We start from the raw sequence: 24,393 nt of genomic DNA, 5'->3' as shown, positions 1-24,393 counted from the left end.
GGTGCTCACCACGCCCGCTCTGTGGGATTTGTGCAGGTCTTTCCCCCCTCATGACCCAGCTGCCTCATCTGTAAAAGCCTGCGAGGGGCTAGATCCCCAGGAAGGGCGGTGGGGCGTGGGGGACAGCCAGGTTTGCTCTCCCCTGAGGTCTGAGCACGGGAGAACCTGACGCCCAGTGGTCTGAACCTTCTTTCTGTCCCAGTAGGTTGTCAGGTACAGCCTGATGGGGCTTCTAGGTCTCCCTGAATCCCAGGCTCCCCGTCCACCCGTCCTTGTACTCAGCTTTTCTACCCTTTCAGCTCCTTGACAGGTATGGAGGGGACTTGACAGGTAAGGGGTAAGGGGGTTGGGACTGGGGGGTGGAGGTTGGGGGGCAGGAAGCGGGGAGTTGATTCCGTTTGGCCTAGGAGAATGGGGAGACCGCGGAGATGACTCTGACTCTGCTGCCCGCCCTCCTCCCCACAAAGGCAACCCCACCCCAGGCCCATTCACACAGACAAGGCGGCCTTGACCAGGCACTGCCCTAGGCCTCACTTCCTGGGGTTAAGGTTCGGGTTTATTTGGGGGAAAGGGGCCTGGGAAGGAGGGTCCGCGCAGCATCCCCCACCCCCACGGCTTCCGCCCTGATGCCCTTGGTCCGGGTCTCCAGAGCGTGTAGCCCCGCCCCGCCCCTCTCCTCCCGCCAGGCGGGCCGGGCTCGGGGCAGCCAGAGCCCGCCCCGGACTCTGCGCCCCCCGCGAGGGGGGCAAGGGCGGTACCGACAGGGGCGGTCCCGGCGGGGGGCGGGCGCGGAGGCCCCGCGTGCATGCTGATGAGCTGGGCGGCCGCGTCACTCCGCACCGGCGCCGTGGCTGCGGGGCGGGCAGGAGCCGCACGGCAGCCGGAGCGCCCGCCCGGTCCGCGCCTCCCTCTCCCCTCCCTCCCGCAGGCCCGCCCGCCGCCCCCCGGGACGGGGCCGCGCCCCTCTGCGGAGGATGCCGGCTGCCCCCTGCGCGCGGCCCCGGGCAGCCCCTGCGCGCGGGGACCCCGGGCGGCGGCGGCCGGGAGCGCAGAGCGGGCGCGGGTGGTGCTGAAGGGACAGCTCCCGGGCGCGGGCGGAGCGCCCAGCCAGCCCGCAGACCCCAGCCCCGGGCCCCCCAGACTACAGCCCCCGGGCCCCGCCCACAGCCCCCCTGCCGCAGCCCCGTGCCCGCAGCCCCCGGGCCCCACCCCCGCCCGCGCCCTTCCCCCACCCTGCCCGCAGCCCCCGCCGCCCCGCGATCAGCCGGGCTGGCTCATGGTCCCCGAAGCGGCGGGCCGAGCGGAGGCTCCTGCGGCCGCTGGGCCCACGGGGATGCCCCGAGGGTGAGGCAGCCCCCCCGCTTCCAGCCGCGTTCATGGCGGTGGCCAGGAAGATCAAAACTTTGCTGACGGTCAACATCGTGGTGTTCGTGGGCATCATCCTCTTCTCCGTGTACTGCCGCCTGCAGGACCGCTCAGAGGGGCTGGTGCAGATCGTGCGCAGCGCCGACCGCCGGGTGCGGAGCCGGCACGCCAAGGTGGGCGCGCTGGTGGACCGCGAAGCCATCCTGCAGCGCCTGGACCACCTGGAGGAGGTGGTCTACAACCAGCTGAATGGTGAGCCGAGGCAGCGTCCCGCTGGGAACAAAGGGGCTGGACGGGGGGACTGGCACAGGGCGCGGAGGATGCAGCTGTGTGTTCCAGCCACTGAAACCCTCGCTGACCCCAGGGCCTAATGGCCAGCAGGGGCTGGGATCAAACTCCTTCTGTGTTACTTTGGGTGGAGACTGGGTAGGAGGCAGATAAGGAAGAGAAGGGGTCCCTTTAGCAGAGAGCATTGGCCTGGATGACCACTCATTCATTCACTCCCCCAGTGGACCCTTGAGAACCAACCCCTCAACCACACATGCAATGTCTCCAACTTATTCCCTGAGAGAACTTGAAAGAACTTCTCAAGAGGGTCTAGGACTTGCTTTAAGAGCAGGCAGTGCCCGGGTCCAAGAGTGAGGGGACACGTTCAGCTTTCCTAGAAGCTGTGGGAGAGGAGGTCTTCGCCTGGAGTCACTCCTCTCTCTGCTGGAGGATGTGGAGACTGGAGGAGGGCAGTGCTGCCCTCGGAGATTTCTGATGTGGTGTCTTGAATGCTGGTGGGGAAAGATGCCTCCCCGAGACCCCTGGGCCTGTTCCACCTCCTGTCCTGGGGATGTGCAAGGCTTCCTCCAGAAAGTGTTGCTGTGGGGCAAGCACGAGGCCAGGGACTGGTGACTCCTGGACAGAGAGAGTCAGGGGTCCAGCAGGGGCTTGGCCAGTGTTCACTCCCTAGAGGGACGCTGGGCTGTGATGCATGGAAGCCCACAGCCCTCGGAGCTCCCACAGCAAGCCCAGCTCCTGGGATGGGCTCCTTACTTCTTCCCCATAGGTGTGGGCCCCTTGCAAGGGTCCACATCAGTGTGACTGAGGGTCAGGCTAGGTCAGGCTGGGAGGAACAGGTATTTTTCCACTTTGGTATGCAGCAGACGGAATAAAGTCCCTGCCACTTCCTGGGCTCTCTCTGTGCTGAGGTACAAGGAGGAAGGAGAAAAGTTCGTGTGTTTACCTCATTAGTGGGCTTTTTCCTTCTGTTCTGTGCTATTCTGGTTTCTGCACCGGCAGCCCCAGCAAAGCTCGTCGGAAGCGTGGGTAACAGGCTCTGGGCGGGGGTGCCTGGGAGCTGGACTGCACCAGTGGGGGGTCTGCGTGCTTCCTGCCGGTATGGGGGGTCTTCTTGAGGCTTCCTGTGGGAGGAAGCAGCAGCTGGAGACCCAGGGGCTTGGGGACACAGTGGAGGAGGGCACTGTCCACATGCAGCTGACTGCCTGTCTGGGAGGGAGCAGAGCGTCCTCTGAGTCCTGGGCTCCCTCCCACTCCCAACCCCAGCCCCTGGCTCCTGGTTCTCCTCCAGACGTGACTTCCGCTTTGGTGAGTGAGCTCTGTGGCTTTTCTGATCTCTCCTGTGCAGCCGAAGCCACGAGGGGAGAAAAGTTTAGCCCGACTGCCACTTGGCTGCTGTGCCGGGGTGACGGATCTCTGGAAGCTGCGCGGCCCGCTGACAGCACCTAGCTTTACTGAAGTGTATTTGCCAGGGTGTTATGGTCTGTTTTATGGGGAGAACTGGAGGGTTATATAAAAACATTGGCAGCATACTGGGTTGTGTAACATCCTGACGCCCAGCTCAGCGCTGCGAGCGGCTCCCCGTCTTGCCCTTCAAGGTGAGAGGAAGCCAGCTCTGCGTGGCGCAGGCAGGGACCTCGGACACATGGTCCTGACAGTAGCAGGATGTCGCCAAGGGTTTCAGAAGAGACCCTTGCCCACCCAGCCTCTCCCCTCTCTCTTTCCTTCACCCACCTCTCTCTCCAAGTGTGTCCCCGTCTCTCTGCCCCGTCCCTCTGTCTGCCTCTCTCTGACTCTCTCAGTATGTGCCTGTTTGTCTCTGTGTCTTGGTCTCTGTCTTTCTCTTTCCCTCCTCCTCCTGCCCGCTCCTCTCTAATGAGGGTGCTGCTCCCCACTTCTAGGCCATGTACCCAACACAATGTCCCCCCCAGGAGTCACTTGGTATCTGTTCTTGGAGACAAGGAGAGCCAGTCTCTCCTGCATCTGGAGTCAGTCCCTAAGGAGAGCCAGTGAAGGAATGAGTGGACATTTGCCCACAAGGGGCCCTTTGAAAGCAGGGCTTAGCCCTCCAGCCCCGCGCTGGCTCCCGTGTGATGGGTACTGCAGGCAGCTGCGCTTCCTGTGACCGCCTGTCCCACTTAGAAATGACCCTTGGGAGTCTCCACCGAGTGTGGAAAAGAGGGAAGACATCCAAACCAAGTGAACGTCACTTCTATTTCCTCAGCCTTGAGTGCTTCCTGGAAATGTCTCTCCTGGCTTACGGGAGCTGGGGGGAAGGCGAGGGTGTCTGGAAGCAGGAGGCTCTCCTCATGCCCTTTCTTCTCTGCGATGTCTGAGTGCCCTAAGAAACACCTGGCGACTGGGGTGTGCCCACCCAGAGTCTGGGTGGAAACCATCCACCCCAGGACTGGGGAGAAAATAATCTTTTAGGAAATGTGATGCAGTCACATCCTGCGTGTACATGAGACCTTCGCTTCTAAATTCAGCACTCAAGGCAAGAAAAAAATGTTTATAGCCAAAACTCATCGTTCTGGATATGTTACGTCGCACATGAAGTACAGCTTCCACGGACGTGTGTGCGTGGCTGGTGCGGGGCGTCTCGTGATCGTGGATTTGAGAGCCTCCAGCCCCCTGAGGGCAACGGGGAGGGCATGTCCCCATTCGGCTGCCTGGCCAGCAAGCCCTCTGTCCTTAGGAGCGCAGCCGTCCTGGGGCCGGGAGGGCAGGGGAGAACCCACGCTCACTTCTCTTTCGCAGGTGAGCTGCCACCAAGCAAAGCGTGTGGCCCCGTGTCTCTGCCGTTGTGGTCGTGGGCATTACACGGTGCAAGCGTCACTGGCTAACAGGCCTCGTGCCCAGCCAGGATGGGGCCTCCTCCCTGCGGGGAAGAAGGTGCCCGTCACTTGGCCGCCCTCCTCCTTCCCTGCCTCCTGACATGTTCTTCTGACCTATAGGGGGCGTGGTTCTGACCCGTGTGGACCCTGGAGGGTGAGCTGTCCGTCATGGGTGGCTGGCCTCTGTAGATGGAGGTACTTTCTACGATTCAGTTCACCCCACTATCTCGACCCAACCCTGCCCAAGCCTGTGCAGCTGGAGGGCAAGACCCAGGTCTAGTGTGCAGACAGACAAGCCTAGAGCCTGCGGGAGAGCGAGGCTTGCCCTAAGTCAGCGGTGGCTGTGGCAGAGGGCAGCACTTATGTTAAAATGATCTGCGTCTCTACTTCTGTCCCGCGGTCAAGTTAAAACAACAGAGGGTCCAGTGGGTCTCAGGCCTCCAGGGTGTGGGCAGCCCTCACCGCCAGCCACTTGTCCTCCTCTGGGAAAGAGATGATTCTGACTCTGCTTCCCCTCGAGTTTCCGAAACCCGCGTGTGACTGACGCCGTCTTCACCCTATTTGTGCGCGACGCCTGCCTGGAACTCATCTGAGGGTTTGCCTGCTCCGTGTGCAGCTCTAACCCTGGGGTCCCTGGCCGGACCCTGCGTATTCTCGGTGCTCTGTAAATATTTGCCGGATGAGCAAGTGAGCAGATCTTTATCTGAATAATTCACTGCTGTGCTAGTGAATTTATTTAAAAAGCTGCAAATCAGCCCCACACCCACAAGCCGGCGGTGACCAGAATGAGGAAGACAAGACGTGGGCTCAGGTCCAGCCCAGCTGGGCCGTGCTGTTGCCCCGGGGCTCTGAGCCCAGTGCCATGCTCTGGTGAAAGGCCTGTGTAGGGAGATATTAGCAGGAAACCCAGACTCTGTCCTTACAGAGATCGGGAGATCGAGACAGACCTTAGAGGGGAATAAGTCTCATGGTGACAATCAGTGTCACTCAACCCTGTGTCCTTCTTTGGCAAAAATCCTGTCCGGCGTGTGGCCCTTGCCTGGGCTGTGGCTCTGCCCTGGGAAGCCTGGTCTGTGGTGGACCATCCTGAGCAGCCACCTGTCCCTGGAGGACAGGGATGGCCGGGTGTTAAGGGGCGTGTGTCCGCGGCTGCAGGGTCCTCGATTTCTGACCAGGAGGCCAAAATCCTACCAACGCTCTGAGCATGCTGAGTTTTGATAATGAAACCCTCGCTGAGCTGCGGAGGCGAGGCAGAGACGGCGGACTGAGATGCGGACTCTGACCCAGCGTTTGCCTTGCGCGTCGGGCCGCAGACGAGCCACATGTAGGTGTCCCGTGTCTCCCGCTGTGCTGTGGGCCTCACCGACTGGCCACGCCACGGCTGGGAAGCGGAAGTAGGGAGCCTGTCCAGAGACCCTCCACGCTGCGGTGAACTGTGCGTCGCGCGCGGAGGTCTCGACCCGCCACAGCCCTGACTGAGGAACAGAAGCTGCGTGAGGACCACAAGGGGGTCTCACGCCCCCGGCGCGTTCTGTTTGCATCCTCCAGTGATGAGTAAATCAGGCCCTGAGAGCCTACAGAGGACGGTCGTGGGGGTCTGAGGACACCCAAGGGTTCCTGGAGCCGCCAGGAGTGTGCGGGCAGGCACCCTCACCCCCACCGGGTGCCTGCCCGCACACTGTCCCCTGGGAGCCCCGCTATGCAGAAAAGGTGCTGGTTTCTGGAGGGAGGTTCCGGGCTTTTCTGTGCACAGAAGCAGGTCCTCATGGGAAATGCTCCAAGATAATCCCCAGGTTAGGGAGTGTGCATTCCGCCGGAAAGCTTTCCCGTTCGCTGCGTTTCAATCCCACCGACGGCTTCCCGCTGGGTCCGGGGGCCTCTCGAGCTTGACCTCCTCATCTTCCTGAGCCCTGGGAGCTGTACTGCTCTGCACACTGGCCTTGGCTGGCCATGGCCGGAGAGATGGCGCGGTGTGTCTGCGAGGCCTGAGGGGTCCTGGCTGGTCTGGCTTCACCGTGGTGGCGGCAGGAACTCGGCAGGCCCTTTGTCCCCAGGTCTGCGTCCCTTGTGTCCCTCGCGTCCCTCCTGTTCTGCCACTGTTGAGTTCCTACAGCGAGTGAGAAACTAGGGCATCTGCCCGGAGCCAGGCCTCCCGCCGACACCAGGGCAGGGCCGCCTGCCGTTTGGTGGGACCTGTCCTTTCTGTCCCCCTCCGGCTGCCCCGTGCATAGCCTGCTGGCCCCATCCAGCCACAGATGAGGCAGGGAGGCCCAGGCCACTTTCCAGGCACAGGGCTCTGCTCTGGCGGACCAGGGCCCTTGTGTTTGGGAGCAGCAGGCGGCAAGATGCTCCAGCCTGTGATAAACACCTCTCCTGGCTTTCGGGGTAGGAAGCGGACCCCTCAGCCCTGGTTCTGTGTGGAGACGTGTGCCTGCAAATCCGCAGCCACACTTCTAGGAATAATTCATGCCGGCGGTGACCCCAGGCTCGGAGGAGCGGACTAAGTGATTGCATTTACAATTCAGCTCTGCAATCTGCATATTTCAAAGGCTCTACTTTCTGAAAGGACGGTTTATCCTTTGTTGCCTGAAACACGACGAAAATAAGTTTTTAGATGTTTCCCTATCCAGTATCCCGCGGAGGCGTCCTAGGCTGGGATCCACATCTTAGGACCAGAGTTCTCTTCCCTGCCAAAGGGCCCAGTGGGCTCCCAGCAGCCCCGCCTCCTGGGCCCACCTGCCTGGTCCTCAGGGTCAGGTCTGTTCTGACTCGCTCCTGCCACCGTGGGTGTGGGCTCCCAGAGGCCTCAGCAGTTGGCGTGTTATTCCTCAGTGAATAAGCAAAGTGCTTTCCTTCCTTAAAATGCTGTCCCAGGGCCCGGCACTGTGCCAGGGAAACCGCGTGGTATGCGAGGCGTCAGGCCAGCATGGGTCCTCACGGGGCTGCACCTGTGAGGTCCCGGTTAGAAGTGGGGCCTGGCTGCGGGGCCCGACTGGGTGAGGGGTGGGGGGACGCGAGGGGGAAGGCAGGGACATGTGGGGGGGGATGTGGTAGAAGCAGGACAGGGAGTGCATGGTAGAAGGTGGGGAATGGGGGGGTGTGTGGTAGAAAATGGGGACATGGGGGTGCAGGGGTGATGCGGGGGACACAGGGGCACATGGTGGAGGGTGGGGACTTGGGGAGCTGGGGGACACAGGGGATGCTGAGCACAGAGGACACGGGGCGGGGGCTGCAGTGGTGGAACGTGGGACACAGGCATGGGAGTGTGTGGCAGAGGGCGGAGACATGGGGGTGCTGAGCACAGGGGACGAGTGTGGGGGCGAGGCCTTGGCCGTGCGGGTGGCTGCCTGGCCTGGCCACAATGCTGGGGATGTCCAGAGGGGCTGTGGTCACGACCAGTTTGTGACCTGCCAGGTGTATCAGAGGAGGGGAAGAGGGCAGACAGGTCCAGGCCTCCCCAGACCGCCGTGATCTTCGATGCCTGCTGTGTCCTGCTGCTCCTGAGAAGACGGGGCATTCGCAGACGTGTTTCTGTGGGACGGCGGTCCAGGAGTTGGGGGCTGGAGAGTCGCCGAGTGGCACAGTCCTTCAGGCAGTGAGGGCCGCTTCCATGCTGTGGACGAAGGCAGGCCAGGTCCTCCGCAGCCCTGTGAGGGCCCTGGGGTGGCAGGGGGGACTCTGCCTAGCGGCCCCCACCCTGGCGTTGGCCTGAGAATGACACACGAGTGGACAGCGTTGACCTGACCGGCTCCAGAGGGTGGGGCGCCGGTCACACGCAGCAGGCCCTTGGGCGTTCGGGGGTCAGCAGACGGGGATGCCACGTGTCCATGGCACCCAGCCCAGGCCCGGCACCTGGGCAGCATGAGCTGAAACCCAAATGTGTGTCGTGTAAACGCAAATAATGTCTTTTTCAGTGTTAAACACATCTTTAGAGTGTTCCTGGGAAGATCATAAGGTTTTTGCCCAAGATGTACAAAAGGGTCAGTCACATTCGTGTCCCCAGGTCCCCTGAGGCGGTGGTGCCGGGGCCCCCAGGGTGGCTCGCCTCTGGCCCCAGCCTTGCGGAGGCCTTCCCTGCGGCTCCTGCTGAGGTCCCCTGGGCGATCTCTGAGCTGATCCCTCCAGGGTGTTCCAGGCCGAACCAGAGGCAGCAACACTGTGCGGCGTCGCGCCACGTGGACCTCGCGTCCGGTGAGGAGGCATGGGAGGCAGAAACACAGGCGGATTTCCTCTCCTCTTGCTGTAACCAGTGAGCACGGATGTAGTGGCTCAACACAGCACATACGAATTCTCTCGATTCCGGCGGTCGCAATCCACCACGGTTCTCCCTGCGCCAAAATCGGGGTGTCTCCGGGGCTGGCTCCTTGTGGAGGCGTGGGGGGAGGAGTCCCAGCGTCCAGGCCCGTGCGCCTCCCTGCCTCTCCCTTCTCGGACTCCCTCTCCCACGTTGAAGGCCCCGCGAGGGCCTCAGCTCCACCACCCCCCCATAAGCCAGGGCCACCTCCCCAGCCCGGGGTCAGCTGACCAGCAGCCTATTCTCTTCACCACGTGGTTGAGCTGTCCTCTGGCTCTGGAGCTGGAGGCTGCCTCTGGGCCGACCACAGGAGGCGCACTATCACCATCCGGAGAAACGCTAAGGAGCAAACTAAGGTAGGGAAGGACAGCGCCCCGAAGACACTGGTGTCTTCGCTCGGTGCCCGACGAGGCTTTGGAGAGAGACCGGCTTGTAAACGAAAACTAAAGTGTAGGCAGGGCATGCATGGATGGTGGGAAATGCTCCAGGCGCAGCGGGTGTCAAGGTCCTGGGGCAGGGTGGGCTCAGTGCATTGGCAAGAGGGCTAGAAAGCTGGTTGGGGGAGTCTGTGCTGGAGACCCATCAGGGAGCTGTGGCTGTCGCTCAGGCTGCCATCCCGGACCAGGCTGCGTGCACGACAGAAGTTCCTTGTCTCATGGCTCTGGAGGCTGGTAGTCTAGGGTCAAGGTGCTGGCAGGACCGGTTTTTGGAGGGAACGCTCTTTCTGGCTTGCACACGGCCTTTCCTCCGTGTGCACACGGTCCTGGTCTCTCCCTCTGTGAGGTCAGTCCTCGCATAGTCCTGCCGCCCTCTTGCAGGGTGCAGGTGACCCGACGGTCTGCTGAGTGGAAGGGGCGGGCGGGGAGAAGTTAGACCCCACAAATGTGCTGCTCTATGGGGAGGAGGAGCAGGTAGATGGTTCTCCGCCCGTGTGGTCTCCCAGCTCGGGCCGCCATGTGCACGGAGCAGGGTGCCCAATGGCAGCCCTGGCTTCCACCCGTGATGTCAAGGACACCCCCTCCCCACAGTGTCCAGTGTCCACGGGGGACTCCCGCTCGCCTTGAACAGGGGTGACGCAGGTCAGCCTGAAGTGAGGGGTGGGTGGCATTTCTCAGACAGGTGGGGCACGAGGGTGCAGGGAAGGAGCATGTCCCGAGCGTGTGATGGTGGCGAGACCCCAGCTCTCGGGGCCGGTTCTGGGGCGGCAGACAGGGCGGGAACTCTGGGGTTCTCTTCTGATTCTGCTGTTTTCTCAGGGAGACAAGAAGCCAGGTCATCGGCCAGGGGTGGAGGTCCACACCACCCCTCCCTCCTCCTTCTTTCTAGGGTTGGGCCGCAGCCGCAAACGCGTGTTGGAAAAGCACGTGTGTGTTAGGTTGTGTCCAGTCTGCGCGATTCCTCTCAGAGCAGCAGCGTGACAAGTGCGTGTCAGGAGACGGGGACCCTGGGAGGCTGGGGCATGGCCCGGTCTGCAAGATGGAGATGGTGGTAGGGGTGGGGGGAGGGGGATTGGGGTGGGAGGAAGACTGGGAGAAGGCCCACAGGGAGCAGGGAGGGGGGGACGCTCGGCCGCCTTGCCCCCCCCCACCCATCTGGGGAGGAGTGTGTCTCCGGCCTCCACCCCCATCCAGGCGGTTCCATCCAGGTGTCTGCTGTGGGCACAGGTGGGAGGCTGGGGAGCGATGCAGCAGGCTCCTGGGCCGGGGTGGGGCTCCCGGGGAACCTTCTCAGGGGAAGGTTGCCCCCCTCCCCACACCTGGCCCCTCACAGCCTCCCCGTTACTGAGGGAGACCCCAGGATTGGGTCTGGTTGGACTCTGTCCGGCACACCTGGTGTTTACAGCAGCCACAGAGCGCCTAGGGCCCCGACCACGCCGCCCCCAAAGCCACCTGGGGGAAGGCGATCTCCCCATCACCTGGGCCCGGGCAGGTCAGGTGCTGGCCAAGGTGGGATTTGAGTCGGACATGTCTGGCTCTAGGAGCCCTGCCCTGTGCACCCCGTAGGAGACGGGAGCAGATGTGAGCTTAGATCGGCGCCGTGTATTACAGCTCCTGCCTCTTGCAGCAGGAAAAGGGACTATTTTTAACAGAACGGTTCGGTCAGATCGGCTCTGCATGCAGCCAGGGTCTGAAACCAGCAAGCCTTGACTTTATTTCAGAGAAACGGCCTGGCTTATGCAGGGACTATTTTCACACCATTTCAAGCAGATTGTGGAAAATGCCTGTTAATATTCTGCGTGCTTGAGCACTCAGCGGTGGACACAGAAGCAAACACGCTTATCTTAATTGGTAGCAGGAGGCTGTTGTGGTTAAAACCCGGGCTGCGGCCACCCCGCCCCTCACCGCCTGAGTCAGGTTGCTTCCTTGCTTCCAGCTCCTTCCCCCACAAGGGGGTCACAGTCATGTCTGCAGAAGAGAGCGAGGGGTAAACCCTTGGAGTGCCGCCCAGCTTGTGGGCTCCACTCAGAACGATGAGAGGCTGCTGCGGCCACGGCTCGGCCTGCTCATCTCCAGGGCACCCATCTTCCCAGCCAACCCCGGTGACCAACCCGGGAGTTCCTCTCCTGCTGCAGCCCACGGTGCATGGTGCCTGGGCTTCCCCGGCTAGCTGTGGGGGGCCTCAGGGAGGGGCTTCATCCAGCTCACACTTCTTTCACAGAAAGCTGGCTCAGATATGGGGCCGCCTTCTGAGAGTTTACAGTCAGGTGGAAGGTAGTGAGTTACCAGTAGTGCAGAAATTCAGAGGCGCACAGAAGGGAGAATGTGGGACATTGATGGGGTGGTTGGGGGGCTTTATGGAAGGGTAGGTGTTTGAGCTGTACAAGGAGGCGGATCTGGGTCAAAAACCCAACTGGGTGGCCTTGAGCAGGTCACTTCCTCCCTCTGCCGTGGTTTCCAAGTCAGTGAAATGGGAAGAATGATTATCCTCTCACATTTAGTACTTGAGGAGATTAGATGAGAGAATGCATATGAATGGGTCCCCTGGGTGGCTCGGGTTGGTAAAGCATCTGCCTTCAGCTCAGGTCATGATCTTGGGGGTCCTAGGATTGAGACCTGCCTGCTCAGCAGGGAGTCAGCACCGCCCTCTCCTTCACCTCTCCCCCTGCTTGTGCATTCTCTCACCCTCAAATAAATAAATTTTTAAAAAGATAATGCATACAAAGTGTTTAGCAAAGTGCCTGATGCATGGTTGGTCTTCAGAAATGTGAGCAAAGACAAAGGAAGAAAAATAGCTGAAATTGGGTGGTATTTGGACAGGTGGCTGGCAAGATGCCGGACACATAACCGGTTCTTAATAAATATTTGTTCACTGGATGGGTGAAAAGATGTTTGAGTGGTGGATGAGTGGATGGGTGGGTGGATGGATGATGGTTGGATGGATAAGTAGGTAGATGGGTAGTTGGACGTGTGGGTGGATGGATGGGTGGGTAGATGGAAGGTAGATGGATGGGTGGATGGATGGTTGAGTGGGTGAATGGATGGACAGATGGGTGGGTTCATGGATGATGATTGGTTGGTTAGATGAGTGGGTGGGTAGATGGATGGATGGGTGGGTGAGTGGATGGTTGGGTGGATGGATGGATGGATGGGTGGATGGGTGGATGGATGGGTGGATGGGTGGATGGATGGATGGGTGGATGGGTGGATGGATGGATGGATGGATGGATGGATGGGTGGATGGATGGTTGGATGGGTGGATGGGTGGGTGGATGGGTGGATGGATGGGTGGATGGGTGGATGGATGGGTGGATGGGTGGGTGGATGGGTAGGTGGGTGGGTGGATGGGTGGATGGGTGGGTGGATGGGTGGATGGATGGGTGGATGGGTGGATGGATGGATGGGGGGATGGATGGATGGTTGGATGGATGGATGGATGGATGGTTGGATGGATGATGGTTGGATGGATAAGTAGGTAGATGGGTAGTTGGATGGATGGACGTGTGGGTGGATGGATGGGTGGGTAGATGGAAGGTAGATGGATGGGTGGATGGATGGATGGATAGATGGGTGGATGGATGGGTGGATGGATGGATGGATGGATGGTTGGATGGATGGATGGATGGATGATTGGATGGATGGGTGGATGGATGGATGGATGGTTGGATGGATGGATGGATGGGTGGATGGATGGTTGGATGTATGGATGGATGTATGGATGGATGTATGGATGGATGGGTGGATGGATGGGTGGATGGGTGGGTGGATGGGTGGTTGGATGGATGGATGGATGGATGGTTGGATGGATGATGGTTGGATGGATAAGTAGGTAGATGGGTAGTTGGATGGATGGACATATGGGTGGATGGATGGGTGGGTAGATGGAAGGTAGATGGATGGGTGGATGGATGGTTGAGTGGGTGGATGGATGGATGGGTGGGTTCATGGATGATGATTGGATGGTTAGATGAGTGGGTGGGTAGATGGATGGATGGGTGGGTGAGTGGATGGTTGGGTGGATGGATGGATGGATGGTTGGATAGATGGGTGGATGGGTGGGTGGATGGGTGGGTGGATGGGTGGATGGATGGATGGATGGTTGGATAGATGGGTGGGTGGGTGGGTGGATGGGTGGAAGGGTGGGTGGATGGGTGGGTGGATGGGTGGATGGATGGATGGATGGTTGGATAGATGGGTGGATGGGTGGGTGGATGGGTGGAAGGGTGGGTGGATGGGTGGGTGGGTGGGTGGATGGGTGGTTGGGTGGATGGATGGATGGATGGTTGGATGGATGGATGGATGGATGGATGGATGGATGGTTGGATAGATGGATGGCTGGCTGGCTGGCTGGATGGGTGGATGGATATATGGATGGATGGGTGGATGGGTGGATGGATGGTTGGATGGATGGATGGATGGATGGGTGGATGGATGGGTGGATGGATGGGTGGATGGGTGGGTGGATGGGTGGATGGTTGGGTGGATGGGTGGATGGGTGGATGGATGGGTGGATGGGTGGATGAATGGGTGGATGGATGGCTGGATAGATGGATGGATGGGTGGATGGATGGATAGATGGGTGGATGGATGGGTGGATGGATGGATGGATGCTTGGATGGGTGCATGGATGGATGGGTGGATGGGTGGATGGGTGGATGGATGGGTGGATGGGTGGATGGATGGGTGGATGGTTGGTTGGATGGATGGATGGATGGGTGGATGGATGGGTGGATGGATGGGTGGATGGATGGATGGATGGATGGGTGGATTGATGGGTGGATGGGTGCATGGATAGGTGGATGGATGGGTGGATGGGTGGATGGGTAGATGGATGGGTGGATGGTTGGTTGGATGGATGGATGGATGGGTGGATGGATGGGTGGATGGATGGATGGATGGATGGGTGGATGGATGGGTGGATGGTTGGTTGGTTGGATGGATGGATGGATGGATGGATGGGTGTATGGATGGATGGGTGAATGGATGGATGGATGGGTGGATGGATGGATGGATGGATGGGTGGATGGATGGTTGGATGGATGGATGGATGGATGGATGGTTGGATGGATGGATGGATGGATGGGTGGATGGATGGGTGGATGGATGGATGGATGGATGGATGGGTGGATGGATGGTTGGATGGATGGATGGGTGGATGGATGTATGGATGGATGGGTGGATGGATGGGTGGATGGGTGGGTGGATGGGTGGTTGGATGGATGGATGGATGGATGGTTGGATGGATGATGGTTGGATGGATAAGTAGGTAGATGGGTAGTTGGATGGATGGACGTGTGGGTGGATGGATGGGTGGGTAGATGGAAGGGAGATGGATGGGTGGATGGATGGTTGAGTGGGTGGATGGATGGACAGATGGGTGGGTTCATGGATGATGATTGGATGGTTAGATGAGTGGGTGGGTAGATGGATGGATGGGTGGGTGAGTGGATGGTTGGGTGGATGGATGGATGGATGGATGGTTGGATGGGTGGATAGGTGGGTGGATGGGTGATGGGTGGGTGGATGGGTGGATGGATGGATGGATGGGTGGATGGATGGATGGATGGTTGGATGGGTGGATGGATGGGTGGATGGATGGATGGATGGATGGTTGGATGGGTGGATGGATGGGTGGATGGATGGGTGGATGGGTGGGTGGATGGGTGGATGGGTGGATGGATGGGTGGATGGTTGGATGGATGGATGGATGGTTGGCTGGATGGATGGATGGTTGGATGGATGGATGGATGGATGGATGGGTGAATGGGTGGATGGATGGATGGATGGATGGTTGGCTGGCTGGCTGGATGGTTGGCTGGATGGATGGATGGTTGGATGGATGTATGGATGGTTGGATGGATGGATGGATGGTTGGATGGATGGATGGATGGATGGTTGGATAGATGGATGGTTGGATGGATGGATGGATGGGTGGATGGATGGATGGGTGGATGGATGGGTGGATGGATGTATGGATGGATGGGTGTATGGATGGGTGGATGGGTGGGTGGATGGATGGATGGGTGGATGGATGGGTGGATGGATGGATGGTTGGATGGATGGATGGATGGATGGTTGGATGGATAAGTAGGTAGTTGGGTAGTTGGATGGATGGACTTGTGGGTGGATGGATGGGTGGGTAGATGGAAGGGAGATGGATGGGTGGGTGGATGGTTGAGTGGGTGGATGGATGGACAGATGGGTGGGTTCATGGATGATGATTGGATGGTTAGATGAGTGGGTGGGTAGATGGATGGATGGGTGGGTGAGTGGATGGTTGGGTGGATGGGTGGATGGGTGGGTGGATGGGTGGATGAGTGGGTGGATGGATGGATGGATGGTTTGATGGATGGATGGATGGGTGGATGGATGGGTGGATGGGTGGGTGGTTGGGTGGGTGGATGGGTGGATGGGTGGATGGATGGGTGGATGGGAGGATGGATGGGTGGATGGGTGGATGGATGGGTGGATGGATGGTTGGATGGATGGATGGATGGATGGTTGGATGGATGGATGGATGGGTGGATGGGTGGATGGGTGGGTGGATGTATGGATGTATGGATGGTTGGATGGATGGATGGATGGGTGGATGGATGGGTGGATGGGTGGGTGGTTGGGTGGGTGGATGGGTGGATGGATGGGTGGATGGGTGGATGGGAGGATGGATGGGTGGATGGGTGGATGGATGGGTGGATGGATGGTTGGATGGATGGATGGATGGATGGATGGTTGGATGGGTGGATGGATGGGTGGATGGATGGATGGATGGATGGATGGATGGATGGATGGATGGGTGGATGGGTGGATGGATGGGTGGATGGATGGTTGGATAGATGGATGGATGGTTGGGTGGATGGATGGATAGATGGGTGGATGGATGGGTGGATGGATGGATGGATGGTTGGATGGATGGATGGATGGTTGGATGGATGGATGGATGGATGGTTGGATGGATGGATGGATGGATGGTTGGATGGGTGGATGGATGGATGGTTGAATGGATGGATCGATGGATGGATGGGTGGATGGATGTATGGATAGATGGGTGTATGGGTGGATGGATGGTTGGATGGATGGGTGGATGGATGGGTGGATGGATGGGTGGATGGATGGATGGATGGGTGGATGGATGGTTGGATGTATGGATGGATGGATGGTTGGATGGGTGGATGGATGGGTGGATGGATGGATGGTTGGATGGGTGGATGGTTGGATGGATGGATGGATGGATGGTTGGGTGGATGGGTGAATGGATGGATGGATGGTTGGATGGATGGGTGGATCGATGGGTGGATGGATGGTTGGATGAATGGATGGAAGGATGGGTGGATGGATGGTTGGATGGATGGATGGATGGGTGGATGGATGGATGGAGGGATGGTTGGATGGATGGGTGGATGGGTGGATGGATGGATGGATGGTTGGATGGATGGATGGATGGATGGATGGTTGGATGGATGGGTGGATGGGTGGATGAGTGTGAGGGTGGATGGCTTTGGGGGAGATCCTGCACAGTGAGAAAAGCCAAGCATTGAGAAGGGAAACAAATATCCTGAATGGCAGAGGATACTTGTCCAGGAGGAAGACAGAAGGCCAGGAAGGCCACTCAGACGTAGTTGCTCCCATGTGCAAAGAGCCTGTCAGGCACAAGTGTGGGTCTGATGGCCTCATGTTTAGTGTGGCCCTGGACGAAGGCTGTTCCCAGTGGGGGCAGAGACATGGAACTGTAGGCACCAGCCAGGGCTACAGCTCCCCCTGAGAACAGGGGTGTGGGCAATGTTCTCCTTCCCAGAGCTGCAGAAGCTCAGATGAGGGGAAGAGACAGCTAGGTGTTTGAGTCCTGCAGAAATCATGGGGCCAGACTCTAGATCTTCCCCATCTCCCCTCTCCTGAGGGTCCTGCCAGTCACTGGGAGGGCAGACACCCAGCTCCGGCCTCTCTGTCCCTGACGAGGGGCCTTTGGGGTCAGAGGGCACTCAGTGGTGGCTGGCTTAGACCAGGTATTGTTTGCTCTGTCCCCACCCCAGAGAGACAGCTCTTCTGGCCCAGGACTGCCCACCACTGAAGGCCCTGTGCCTGGATGGGGATTCTGGGGAATAGAGGGCCACCCCTGGGGGTGTGTGGGACCCATGAGAGAGCCACTGTCACCTTAACTCAGATGGGGAAGCCGACCCTCACAAAGCTTAAGTATTTTAAGCACAGTTAGGACGTGGGTGAAGGTGGGGTTGCCAGGTAGAGCCAGCCCAGACGCCTGCCCAGCAGCCATGAGGGGCGTCTGCAGCCCGGTGGGCTCAGGTCAGCGGAGGCGTGCGTGCCCCTGCGGGCTCAGGCTTCCACTTGAGGCTGCAGAGCTGGTGCCGGGATGACTGACACCTCGGGGAGTGCAGGGTGTGTGCACTCAGCCTGAGAGAAGCACGAGTTCCGGGGGACAGAGGTGGACTCCAGTGATGGAGGTGCGTGCCCCAGACTCCGCCACGGGAGCCCTCCATGCAGTGGGACGGCATTGAGGAGGCGGGTCTCTGAGAGGGGGCGGGCTCCGATGGGCCCTCCTTGCGCCCTGGGAGCGTTCCCTGCAGGCGTCGGTGGCCTCGCAGGAAGAGGAAGACGATATCCATTTCTCACTCTGGACAGACTGTGGGGGACACGGCAAGAACTTCCAGCGAGGGAGCAGGCCCGGAAACAGGCTCTGACTGGGAGGCGCACCGGGGCCTTGCTGTGGACTCACAGCCTTTCCGAGCTGGGAAACACGCGTGCGTGTTTCCTACGGCAGCCTGGGCGGGCTGAGACGGGGACACATGGTGCTTGCGCACCGTTGCCCTGGGTGGAGCCCTGGGAGCAGCACCCACGGCTCTGGCTCTGTGTCCTTTAAACTGGGAGCCCGCAGTCGCCCGCCCCCAGTCAGTCCTCCACGTGTGCCTGCATTCTCTTCCTGCGCCTGCTGCGGACCGGGTCCTGGGGCTGGGGCAGCCAGCGAAGCAGGCAGTCCTCCCCCAACCCCCCGGGGTCAGGAGGCCTGCTGAATGAGGAGCCGGTCCTCCCCCAACCCCCCGGGGTCAGGAGGCCTGCTGAATGAGGAGCCGGATCCTCTGTCCCCACCCGAAGGGGCACCCGGCCAGAGCCAGCCAGACCCTCAGTTCCCTGGGGTTCGACCCTACATCCCCACATCTGTCCCCAGAGCACGGGCCCTCCGTCTCCTCCTGTCCTTGGTATCCCCCGCATTTCCTGGGACATTCGGCAGTCGGGACCTGAGCAGAGAGCCCAGCCTGGCGCAGCCAGAGCACATCTATCATCAGAGGCCGGGGACCTGACCATGCAGCCGCACTGGGACCCAGGTGACCGCTGAGGGACAGGACACCCAACTGTCCCTGTGCCCATTCCCCAGCAATCAGGAGACCCAAGCCGGAGCCAGATGGAGCAGGCCACAGGGCACGCTTACAGGGAGGCAGCCAGGAAACGCATTTTGCTGGATATTTGCAGCCCCTCCTTGTTTCTCCTTCTTTGGCCCCATAAATATTGCCATTGCAAATGAAGATGTACCCAGGGCCCGGCGGGTCTCCATGACAATGTATCTCACAGGCTTCGCCATGTCCTGCAAGATATTCATGGCTCCACGGTTCCAGAAGGCCGGTCCGTCTTTGGCTATTGACAGCTCAACGCTAGTTCGGGTCCCCAGAGGTCCTTAACAGACGCCCCAGAGACGGGATTTGCTGCAGCGCGTGGGGAGAGCGGCTACGCAGAACCTGGGGCGGAGCCGGCGCCCGCAAAGCCATGCGGGGCCTGTTGCTTTGACTTTGCAATCGTCAAAATTAATAGCAGGCGTGTTGGGTTGGCCTACATTTTTACAGGGCAAAGCAAGAGAGGGGCTGCAGCCGGCAGGTGCCCTGCTCCCTGCTCCTTCCGCCCCGCCCTCCTGGGGAAGGCAGCAGCCAAGGTGGAGGGTGCGGGAGGGCACGGCCCGGGGCCCTGGAAGGTGACCAGCGTTCTGTGCTCCACGGGCCTCGGAGTCCCACCTGCCGGGCGACCTGAGGTACGGGAGACTGCTGGTGTGGTCAGTGTGGGCAGCCCGTCCTCTGCCTCAGCGTGGAGGCCCTGGCGTGTGTGACAGGTGTGGTGGCCGTCAGGGAAGGTCAGTCCTTGGACCCGTGGTGGACAGGAGTTTTGCCTCTGCCCTCCTGGGCCCCTGAGGCCAGGAGTGGGCCCTCCTGCCCCGTCCAAGGCTGTGCGCCCCACATCAGGGGCATCTGCAGACACCACGTTCACGGTATTCGGGACGGCGCCCGCCTTCCGGAAAAGCACTCATCTCTCAGACTCCCGCTTCCCTCGCATCTGTCCTTGTCATTTCTTCCCACTTGCCAGAGATGTTTATCGCTTTTTAGCAATTGGTACTGGTGTTCATTGAAATCTGAGCTTCTTGGTAGACTCCGGGGAGGCCGGTGGTCGGTCAGCTGGCCTGGCCCGGGGCTGCAGGGTGCAGGGTGGGGGGCCTGGCTGCCGAGGGCGCGCTGACCGGCCTCGCCCCTGAGGCCCTCCGCTCTGCCTTTGAGGCAGTGTCTGCAATGGGACTGTCTCCTCCCGGAACGCTGGCTGACGTCACTGTGACAGATGGAATCCGTGACTCAAGGAAGCCGGGAGCCCGGGAGCCGCGCTTCCTCCCGCGCTGAAAACCCTCGCAGCCCCCGGTATGTGCTGGGCCCCCTGTCTGGAAGGCGTGGGTCGCAGGTGTGATGTGACTCCTCTGGGGAGGGTGGCTGGAAGGGGCCCCAGGATGGGGGTAAGGGTACTGCAGGGAGCCCCCCAGCCCACTGCAGGGCCCTCTCCCCTGCGTCTCTGGGAGAAGGACTTCAGGGTCTGCTCGCAGCCCCAGCACGTGGCCTGACGGCCCTGGGGTCTGTTTCCCTCAGCCGACATGCGCTAGGGCCCAGCCCCGTTTGCTTCCAGCTTCTCCCTCCCTAGTGAGTGGCCTCTGGCCTCGTGGTCACAGGGCGGCTTTCCGGCCCTGGGCACGGAGTCCTAGTTCCAGGCAGGAGAAAGGGGGAGGGACTACAGGTAAGAAGCAAAACCCACATACACCAGCCGAGACTGTGCTTTTAGACTCGTTTCTCAGAAATCCCACCCAGCAAACTCCACTCGAGTCTTATCCACCAGATCTTGGTGGCCCGGCACCCCGGCTGCAGGGTCGGCCCAGGGGGCCGCGCGTTTCCGCTGAACTCGTGTCCACCCCAGATGAACTGTGCTGCTACCAGCGAAAGGGAGAAAGGGACAGAGAGGATTAAGTGTCTGCCCTGTCCCTTTCCTTAGAACATCCCTCTGCCCCCCACCCCCATCCTCCCCTTCCCATCCCCCCTTCCCTCCTCTTCCCTCTCCTCCCCTCCCTTTACCTTCCACACTCTCCCCCTCTGCCTCTCCCGTTCCCCCTCCCCTCATCCTTCCCTCTGCCCCTCTCACCCCTCCCCTCCACTTCCCTCTCCTCCCTTCCTCTTCCCTCCCCTCCCCTCCCCCCACACTTCCCCCTCTGCCCTTCCCCACTTCCCCTCCTCTCCGTCCCCTCCCCCTGCCCCACGAGTGCCCTCTTGAGTGCCCTCTTGGCTGCCGTAACAAATGACCGCAAACAGGGTGGCCTTAAACAGCAGGGATTTGTTCTCTCACGGTCTGGAGGCCAGAAGCCTGAAATCAGTGCTGGCAGCTCTCAAAGACACCCCGTAATTGGGGTGAATACTTCCCCAGGCTCGGAGGGAGAATCGGTTCCAGGCGTCCCTCCAGCTTCTAGTGGCTCCTGGCAATCCTCGGCGATCCTTGGCTTGTGGACACCCGACTCCGTCTCTGTCTCCATCATCACGAGGCTTCTCCTCGGCGTGTGGCCCTCTGAGCCCCCTCTAAGTTACCAGGATGTCGCTCTCACCATCAAGAACGACCCGGGGGCACACAGGGTGGCAAGCTTCTTTATTGCGCTCTCCTGCGCCGCGATCTGGGGGCAGCCCTGTCCCTGGGACGCCCCGCTCGAAGCAGCCCCGTCCGGGGCCCCGGGGCTCTCCACCGTGCGCACGGCGCCACAGCGCCGGGAACCCGTGCTGGTCCACCACTCCCGCGGCCCCGCGCTCCTCCCCTACACGGAAGTTCACGCATATATATACGGTTTGTAACAGCCAATGAGCAGCCCTTACATGCAGCGCGCGCATGATCATTCCCTTCCACCACCTAAGGGTCCCGCAGTGTTCATGCACCTCTTACATAAGCTGTCAGCCAATCACATCTAGTTCCTCAAAAGCGCATGTGCCATTTTGTTCTTATTCTGCCAGCGTGGCTCCCGACACCAGGACACATGTCCTTGAATTTACGACCCACCGGAATCCCAAAGTCCTTACTCTAGTTACACCGGCAAACACCCTCTTCCCAGGAAGGCCACCCCACAGGTTCCAGCTTCTGGGGCCTCTATCCGAACCACCACCTCCCCATCCGTCTAAACCAGGGGCACAACCTTTCAGCCTCCAGGCAGCCGTGAGAAACAGCCTGGGGGCAGGGAGCTGACCACCTGTGCTGGTGTAGGGCCCTATGCCCAAGCACATGCGTGCCGTCGGGCAGCCGGAACCTTCCACAGGAGCTGGGAGCCCAGGCTTGCACCTGAAATCTCTCTCATTGGGCTGTGCCTGGAGACTTGCTCTAAGCTTCAAGGCCCTCCCAGACCCTCCACATCCGGCTGCTCTTCTCTGAAACGTCCGGGCCATCTGTAGGAACAGCTGTTGGGGTGACCACTCCGTGGGTCCACGGACGAATCTGGATCTCTTCTCCTGGCCCTGAATGTGGTCACTGTGAACCACCCCTGCACCTGCCTGGGGTCCTCTGCCTCTGGGAGCACAGGGCTCTGCTGCCTCCCTGCCTCCTGCTGGCATCCAGGTCTGGGGAAGCCGTTGGGGGACTGCAGGGTGTCCACGAGGTCGCTGTGCCGCTGTCAGGAGACCCGGGGCCAAGGCAGGTGGTACAGTGGTTACACACCACTCTAGAAGCCTGCTCCCAGCCTGGGCATGCCCGTGGGAGGCCGCACCAATGGCCTGCACTCTGCCTGGGTGCTCTGCCCTGTGCCGGGGCTGCCGGGACCCATCATCGCATGCCAACGGGCTTAGAGCAGCCCAGAGTTATTCTCTTACCATCCTGGAGCTCCGAAGCCCAAAATGGGTGTCCCTGGGCTGGAACCATGGTGTGGGCAGGGCTGGGCTCTCTGGACACTCTGGGGTGGATCCTTCCTGCCCCTCCAGCTTTGGGGGCCCAGCGTCCTGTCCATACGGGCTCTGCCTTCAGATCTCACGGTCCCCTCGATCGTGTCTGTCAAACCTCCCACAGACTCTGTGCTTTAAGGGCTCCTGATGGCATGTAGGTCTCTCCTGGACGGCCCCAGACGCTCTGCATCTCAGGGTCCATACGGTGATCCCGTCTGCAAAGCCCCGATTACGGAGTGTCTTTGAGAGCTGTCCTGTAGCTTTCTGTGGCCTGCCACCCCGAGCTGGCAGATGGAGACCCTCTCTGTTAACTGAATGCTATTTTTTAAAAAAACGTGAACAAGTTGCTCATATTCAGAGTCGTCTGTCTTGGAAAGTCTTGGTTTTAGCCCAGGGACACCCATTAAAATGCTCCGCCGCAAGGGGGTGTCCTTCCTGCCTCTGCCTCAGCGCAGCGTGAAATGGTGCTGAAAGTGACAAGCCTTGTAATTAACGTCCTTGATGTCAAAATGTGAAATTGGGGACCTTTCCCGGTTCCCTCTAAAATCCTTCACTGAGGTGATCTGAAGTTGAAAGCGTGTGCATAGGAGGCTGTGCGGCCTCGGTGAGCCAGGGGTGGGGGGGTGTCCTTCTGTGAAATGTGGGGATAAGAGCACTGGGAGGGGGTCCCACGGCCCCGGGGACCAGCGTGATGACTGCCAGCTGTCGCGACCAGCCTGTAACCCCCTCACCAAATCCGAGTATAACAAGCAGGAGTGGTTTCTGCTTCACTGTCGGAGAAGTCAGCCGGGTGGACGTTCCAGAGGCCGCGCTGACGCATGCATTTCCCATTGTTCTCGAAATCCCTTCTCATTCACGGGGACAGAGAGTCTGGGGCTCCGACTCCCCCACAGGAGGGAGTGGAACATTGCAAACCAGAAAAGCCATCTCTCCCTCCCGTTCCGGAGGCCCTGGGCGCCTTTGTGATCTGGCCTGTCCCTGCGCCGCCCCCAGAGGGATGGAGGGCCGCCCCACATGACTGAACAGCTCGCGTCCGTGTGTCCAGCTGTCACTGTTGGGGGCGGCAGGTCAGCCTGGGGGCTCCAGGACTGCCCAGACAAAGCAGGAGCTCTGGATGGCTGAAACCATAGCCACTCATTGTTCCACAGCCTGGAAGCTCTAGGAGTTCAGGGCCCCGGGGGGAGGGGCTCCCGCTTCCTCGAGCTCCTGGCGCTCCTGGCCGCCCACTGCATTCCCTGGCTGGTGGCCTCAGCCCACCAGTCTCTGTCGGGGGTTGTCATGCGGCCATCTTCTCTTTGCCAGCATCTGTGTCCCAAATCCCCTCTTCCTAGAAGGACCCCACCCCAATTCAGGATGACTCTGTCTTAGCTGGTGACCTCCGCAGGGACCCCATTTCCGCAGGTCCTGAGGCCAGGACCAGAGCTCGCCACTTCAGCCCACAGGCTGCAGAGCCTGCCTGTGCCCCATCCGGTGGCCTGACGGATGGGATGAGAGATGAGCCCCTGGGGCCGGCAGCAGGACAGGGGACCTTGTGCCGCTCCCCCACCCGGCACCAGGCCCAGCTGGGGAAGCCAGGACTTTGGGACCTGAGGACAAAAGCCGGTTCTGTAGGTGTCGGTGTCGACCCCGGGGCCTTGGCGGTGCTCGGGCTGGGTACCCCCAGTAACAGCTGGGGCTCCTTCAGTCTTTACAAGTTTCTTGTGGTTCTGTCTGTCCTCGTCACTCAGGGATCAGGCAGTCCTACCTCTTCAGAAGGAAGTCTTTGTGAAAGAGACAGGAGTCCACGAAGGGCATCCCAGGAAGGAGGGAAGATGAGGGTCCCCAGAGCCCCATGGGGAATGCCTGATGGGCGGGACTCCACGGGTTTTTAGGCGGAGCTGTAAAAGAGCGGAGGCAACCCAGGGGCGCCCCCTGCCCTAGGGGACAGCCTCTCGGAGTGGCAGGAAGCCTGAGGCCGCCCCGTGGTG

The 24,393-nt window shown here is 60.3% G+C and overlaps 1 protein-coding gene across 1 annotated transcript in view; it reads left to right on the top strand.

Annotated features, from left to right (window-relative positions):
• The first annotated feature begins 1,376 nt into the window (after window positions 1–1,376).
• GALNT9 (polypeptide N-acetylgalactosaminyltransferase 9) overlaps window positions 1,377–24,393 on the top strand; it is a 74,922-nt gene continuing 51,905 nt past the window's right edge. Inside the window, exon 1 of the mRNA XM_044241028.1 lies at window positions 1,377–1,617. Within this exon, the coding sequence (XP_044096963.1) occupies window positions 1,377–1,617 (241 nt within the window). The remainder of the gene's footprint in view (window positions 1,618–24,393) is intronic.

Source organism: Neovison vison, chromosome 3 (genome assembly GCF_020171115.1).
Source record: "Neovison vison isolate M4711 chromosome 3, ASM_NN_V1, whole genome shotgun sequence".
NCBI classification, from domain to species: Eukaryota; Metazoa; Chordata; class Mammalia; order Carnivora; family Mustelidae; genus Neogale; species Neogale vison.
This window is presented reverse-complemented; position numbering and strand designations above follow the sequence as displayed.